Source organism: Solanum pennellii, chromosome 4 (genome assembly GCF_001406875.1).
Source record: "Solanum pennellii chromosome 4, SPENNV200".
NCBI lineage: Eukaryota > Viridiplantae > Streptophyta > Magnoliopsida > Solanales > Solanaceae > Solanum > Solanum pennellii.
The window spans coordinates 28041510-28047988 of record NC_028640.1 but is presented as its reverse complement, the minus strand read 5'-3'; the positions used below and the strand labels follow the sequence as shown (position 1 = coordinate 28047988).

At 35.4% G+C, this 6479-nt stretch overlaps 1 protein-coding gene across 1 annotated transcript; it reads left to right on the top strand.

Annotated features, from left to right (window-relative positions):
• Positions 1-2108: 2108 nt before the first annotated feature.
• On the top strand, positions 2109-5360 carry LOC114076751. The gene has a single exon (XM_027916141.1). The coding sequence runs from the start codon at positions 2231-2233 to the stop codon at positions 4139-4141; it is 1911 nt and encodes a 636-aa protein (XP_027771942.1). The 5' UTR covers positions 2109-2230; the 3' UTR covers positions 4142-5360.
• The last annotated feature ends 1119 nt before the right edge of the window (positions 5361-6479 follow it).

Here is a 6479-nt window from a genome sequence, read left to right as displayed (position 1 = left end):
ACATCCGGATTTACCCCCTAGACGTAACCGGCGTAATCGTCCTTTTCAAGGACTAAGACTAGCCTCTTAGTCTGATGTCATTACATTCATAGGTTAAAAAAATTAGGAAAAATTTCAAACTTTCATTATCACTACTTGGAGGTTTACTTAGACCTCTACATACACATAATATATATTCATATCGATTATACTGTGACCCTTCATATAGGAAGGTTACATAGACTTCTAGTTTTATTGGATATACATATATTAAAATATAGAAATAGTCTCAACGATTGTCTCATCTCATACCATCTAAACGAATATCACAATATGGGCATAGCCCTTACATCAATTCAACAAGACCATGTATTGGTCATATGAAAGTACAATATTCAATTAAAAAGGAAAGGAATGATAGAGTCAATAAGCACATAACAAAATCCAAAGCTAGAGGATGGCATTGCCCTTGAAAGTTGAGGAACCTACCCTACTTGGATGAAAGGAAGAATCCAAGTCTTCCACAATGTCGCCTCCCAAACTCTTCAATGATCGGAACCTAAAATGTTTGGGAAAAGGGAATAAAATGTGGTTAGTACTCCACATTTACCAAGTATGAGGTCTTATGCACATACACAAGCAAAACATACTAAAAGGTACTTTTTAGTCAATACATGCCATTTTACCGCCGTTATGGACTAAATGCAATGTTAAGTAAGTCATATCATTCAACCAACATTCTTACTATCATACAAGTTAGACGTATCCCCAACATACTTGAAACCATAATTTACGACAACCCTAACATCAAGGAATAATATCACATGAATGAATAGAGTTAAACATATCATTATAAGCAAGACAACTACTTAAGTCCTTATCAAGTCAACAAGTACAATGACCAAGCAAAGCCCCATAACTTTACTCAATCAAGTATCATCAATCAGAAAACATGACCAATGTCCAACTTTGCATATCATGACATTTAGGCTTGCATTTCATCTTATATTATCATTATAATCCAAGCCATTTCCATAAATGAACTAATGAACATATAGTACCAACCATATGCCATGGTCATTATATATACATAATATATTATCATAACATAAACATATATAACAACCTCCTCCTGAGACTCTCCTCAAGTCTAACTAGTGTAATGTCTAGGTAGAGTCACATACCCCTGCCTAGACTAAGCTATACCTCTTAGGTTATCCAAGTTAGAGTTCAAGACCTTTAATTGGTTTTACCTTTTGGGAACATCTTGCCCTAACCCACATAGACCACATGAGCTAGTGCGGAATCCAGTGTCATAAAACCTTACACCGAAAGAAGGTATACTACATGCCAAGGTAGTACCAAAACATGAAACATAGCAGCTACGTGGATACACTAGCTAGTATTCCTATGGGGGCAACATAGTTTAAGAACTAGGAGATTTAGTTGGGACCCTCTTCATACGCCATGCATTATAGTCTCCAATATCGAGAGTAATGTAGTGTTCCTACCTTCCCTATGTGGGAAAAGACACTCCTCTATCTAGTTCGATAGGTGCTAAGCTAGAGTCCCTTTTTGAAATGTCTTTAAGCCTTTAAATATCAATCATAGCTTAATTTAGGCCATAGGGTCTACCCCTTGTATAATCATCATCATCAATAGCTCAATAAGAATTGTATGAGTATAAGTCCTTTCATCACAATTAATATAAGTGAGGTTAATAAATTAGTATTTCATAGCACATTAAGGAACATTGATAGTTTTCACCATTCTTATATCACATACACCTTAATCAACCTCACAACATAGTCAAGATATTTCAATTCAACATCATAGCACCCTATAATCCTAAAATAAGGCATACTCCAATGTATTATCATGACTTAAGAACAATTACTCACAATTGGAAGTAAATATAGAGATTCTAAGACTTACCAAGTCTTCATAGTCTATCATCAAGGTCTTAGCGTCAACTCAATTTAGACCAAACCATCATCAATTACCATTGAGTCTTTTCAGTAAGTGTTTGTGTCTTTACTCTGTCTTTACTTAAAAGCAACTTACACGAACCTGGTTCGTGTTCTGGGGTAAGGTTTCTTTTAATTTTTAATTCAGTAAGTGTTTGTGTCTTTACTCTGTCTTTACTTAAAAGCAACTTACACGAACCTGGTTCGTGTTCTGGGGTAAGGTTTCTTCAATTGGTATCAGAGCCGGTCTTTTCGTTAAAAGATTCACACCTTGAAAAGACTCAATGGCAGCACCACCTACCCCACAAGAGGGAGCTTCACAAACACGACCACCACTGTTCAATGGCAAATATTATGGATGGTGGAAAAATCGTATGATGGACCATCTTATTGGCGAAAACCCTGATCTATGGGGAGTAATTCTAGATGTCCCAACCATACCTATGAAAACCGCAACTGATGGAATCACCAAAATCCCAAAAGAAAGAAAAGAATGGAATGCTGAAGACAAGCTTGCAATTCAAAACAATGCCAAGGCCAAGAAAATTCTTATCTGTGGTATAGGACCAGACGAATACAATCGAATCTCGTCTTGTCAAGATGCCAAAGCCATATGGGAAACACTACAAACTGCTCATGAGGGAACAACGCAAGTCAAGAAGTCTAAAATTGATAACTTGAACAGGCAATATGAGCTGTTCAGGATGGCAGAAGGGGAGACTATCCAAGACATGCACACCAGGTTCACCTCCATCATTAATGAGATGTACTCTTTAGGAGAGATAGTTCCTAATGGAAAGGCAGTAAGGAAACTGTTGAGTGTTCTTCCTGAGACTTGGGAAAGCAAAGTCGAGGCTATCACTGAAGCCCGCGATCTAGACTCACTGGCCATGGATGAGTTAATTGGCAATCTCATCACATACGAACTCAAGAAAAACCAAGAAAAGGAAATTGGAGGAAAAAGGAAGGAAAGGAACCTGGTTCTAAATAAAAATGCATCAGATGATTTTGAAGATGAAAATATTGCCCTCATAACCAAAAGGTTCACCAGAATGCTAAAGAGAGGGCAGACCTTTCAAAAGAAAACTTCTCAAAAACCATCTGAAAACACTAAAGACCAGGTTTGTCATAAATGTGGGAGCCCAGATCACTTCATCAAATTCTGTCCACTTTGGGCTTTAGAGCAGAAAAAGGCAAACTTTGAGAAGGTCAAAGACATCAAGAATGATAAGTACATTCCCACAAACAGAAGAATGACCAATCAAGAAGCGGATCTTTCAACGAGAAGAGCCTTTGCCGCTATGGGGGACTTATCTGAAGAAGAATTTGAGGATGGAGGGTTCGAAAATCAGTCACTACTTGCAATAGAACAATCAAATAAATATGATTTTCTTGCACTCATTGCTGAAACAGATTCTGAAGATGATGAAGAAGATGACAAACAAAGCAAGGTAAGTTTTCATCACATCAAAGTAAATATTGAATCATATTCTAAAAAGGAACTAGAGTCTTTATTGAGTACTCTTATAGATGCATATCAGTCTGTCAATTCTGAAAGAGAACAAGTGATGGAAAACTATGCATCTTTAAGAGAAGTCAATGACAATCTTGAGAAACACAATCACTTTCTTCAAAATAAATTAAAAGAACAGATTAAAATCTCAGAGTTAAGTCACAAGGGCAAAAACTCTGCTAGTGAACTTCAATTAGCTCTAGAAGAAAAAATAAAATTGTTAACCATAAAATATCAAGCTTTAACAGAAAGGAATAGGTTGTTACAAGAAAATCTTGATCATACCAAACTGGATCTGGAAAGAAATCTTAGATGGACCAGGTCCTCTGAAATTTTAACTCAGATTCAAGAAAAGCAAACCACTAGTCGAAGTGGGATAGGTTTTAAAAAACAGAATAATCTTGTGTCACACACTATTCACATGTCTAAAAGTTTATGCACTCATTGTGGAAACTCAGGTCATTTAAAGAATCAATGTAAAGCTTTATTTGAGGCTTTTCAGAAAAATGTTAAGTTCACCAAAAAGGAAAAGACTGATACGGCTAAGAACCTGGTTCGAAATAAAAATGCTCCAAATAAAAGGTTTTCTTATTTGCCTTTATGGGCTAGAAGAAATCTTATTCATCCTTTTACTCACATAAAGGGGCCCAAGCTAATCTGGGTTCCCAAGACTAATCTTTGACTAGTGTTTCAGGTGAAGGTGAGAGGGAAAAGGCCAACTTGGTACATGAATAGTGCATGCTCCAAACATGTGCTAAAAATGGTAGAAAATTTCCTCTCGCTCTTTGATTTTCAAGGAGACAGTTTATTCCTTGAAAAGGATGAAAAAAAAAAAGTTGAAGAAAGTGACATGATATCAAACATCTTTGATGATGCAAATTTAGGGAACACTGCATATGAACCTGGTTCACAGCTAACAATCATTGATGCACCTGCAACATGAATTACTACTAATCTATGGTTCTGGAGATTGGGGGAATATTAGAGCAATCGGGACAGTAAGAGTATGGCACACCTTTAGGGGGAACTTCGTTGTGTGAACATGGTCCTTGTTATTCATTGGAAGGTATTGAAAATTGACAAGGGTTGGTTCTCTGTGAATCAGCTTGAGATTCATTTGATCTGGGAGAATATGATGATGCGACATTCTCATGAAGGCCTTGAATATGAAGAACTTGAGAAAAATCAGTCAAAGCATGGTGTTATCGAAACAAGTTGATGCATTATCATGATTTCCTTTAATAATTGGCTAGTAAAAGAATAATCTTACGCTTGAGTAATTATACAATGAATATCTGCTAACTCAACCTCGTACTGTAACAGGTACACACTCAAGTCACATCTCAAACAATGCTTAGAAAGTTTGCGGATGTTATCTCTTCTTTTTGCTAACACCATTAAGTAAGTCATGAAGAAACACAAAAAAGGGGAACCTGGTTTCTCTGTAATACTCAGGTATGTACCATCCTTTTTCAATGCATTAATTTCCTGAGTGTGGGTCAAACATAAGCACTAATGAACCTGGTCGATCATCAAAAATTCAACTTTCTTAAAGATCACCAAGAACCCTCTTTGACAATAAGCATCGTTCAATCTCAAACTGCTCTAATGATGAAAATCTCAGTATTGAAGTCACTCATGCTTTAATTTAGGGGGAACCCTGCTTTATCACCCACATCTGAACCAGGTTCACAAACTCCAAATTGATATTTCATCCATTCCAAGTGTATAACTTGTCTATCTCTCAGGGGGAACAATTCTCACAGAAATAAATTGTTGCTTGCTTTCATTATTGATAAACACATCTCTTTGTGCACCAAAATGTGATGAATCTCTTACTGGTAGTTGGTACTCCTTCAAAGTTGTCATCAAGAAAAAGGCTATCAAAAAAAAAAAAAAAAGAAGAAAATCATGGAGAATGAAAATGCTACGGAGTAGAGTTAAAAAAAAAAAAAAAAAGGTGATGATGTATCTCATGTTTCTCGTGATGAAATTTCACATTCTAAGAAAACTGATCAGAATAAAGAAGCTGGTGCACAATGGGCATACTGAAAAAATTATCAATGGCAGTAAACATCCCTTTCTTCCTTACTTTAGTAATCTTTGTCCCAATCCTTATCCTCAAATTTTATACTCTTTTGACTCTTTGATGTGCTTATGTCTGTCTCATACTCATGATATTATATGTTTTTGATTAAGGGCATAAACTGGTACATATTTGTTTATTTCGTTTCTCATTGAAGATCTTAATTGTGTATGAGTTTAAGATGACTAATATCCTCAGATTAACTAACCATTTTGTTAGCAGAAGTGTACTTGAAAGTGTTGCCCAAGTGGCTATGAGTTAAAAATGATATTGCACTCATTGAATGTTATTCGAGTTCTTTGGTTATTGGTTTTCAATGATGCCAAAAGGGGGAAAGTATATAATGTAGATAGACATATGTATAGTTTGTCATCATCAAAAAGGGGGAAATTGTTGGGGAATGAGAAAACATGAAGTTTGTAGTTTTGATGGATGACAAAGAATTGAAGTTTTGATCACTAACAAAGAGTCTTGATGTGTAACAAATCATTGGTTATCATCATCAAAAAGGGGGAAAATGTTGGGAAGTAGGAGAACAAATAAAGTAGTTTTGATGATTGATAAAGTGAAGGCATGGTGTCGTATGTATACAATTATGAGAGTTGCGACAAAGAAGAAAAAGTATTGAAGAAAAGAAGAAAAAGTGCAGAATTGTAAAGAAGGAAAAGAAGGAAACAAATATGGAAATAAATAAAGAAGGAAAAAAAAAAAAAAAAAGTAGCAATTCAAGTCAAAGAAGGAAAGAAATAAAAAAGTAGCAATTCAAGTCAAAGAAGGAAAGAAATAAAGAAATTACAATTCAAGTCAAATAAGGAAAGACGTAAATATAGACAAGTTCAAGAAGGAAAAGGATTTGTAATTCCTTTCCTTGTAGAAGTTGAAGGCAAATCAAATCTATAAAAGGATCAAGAAGTTGAAAGAAAAAAATGTCTTT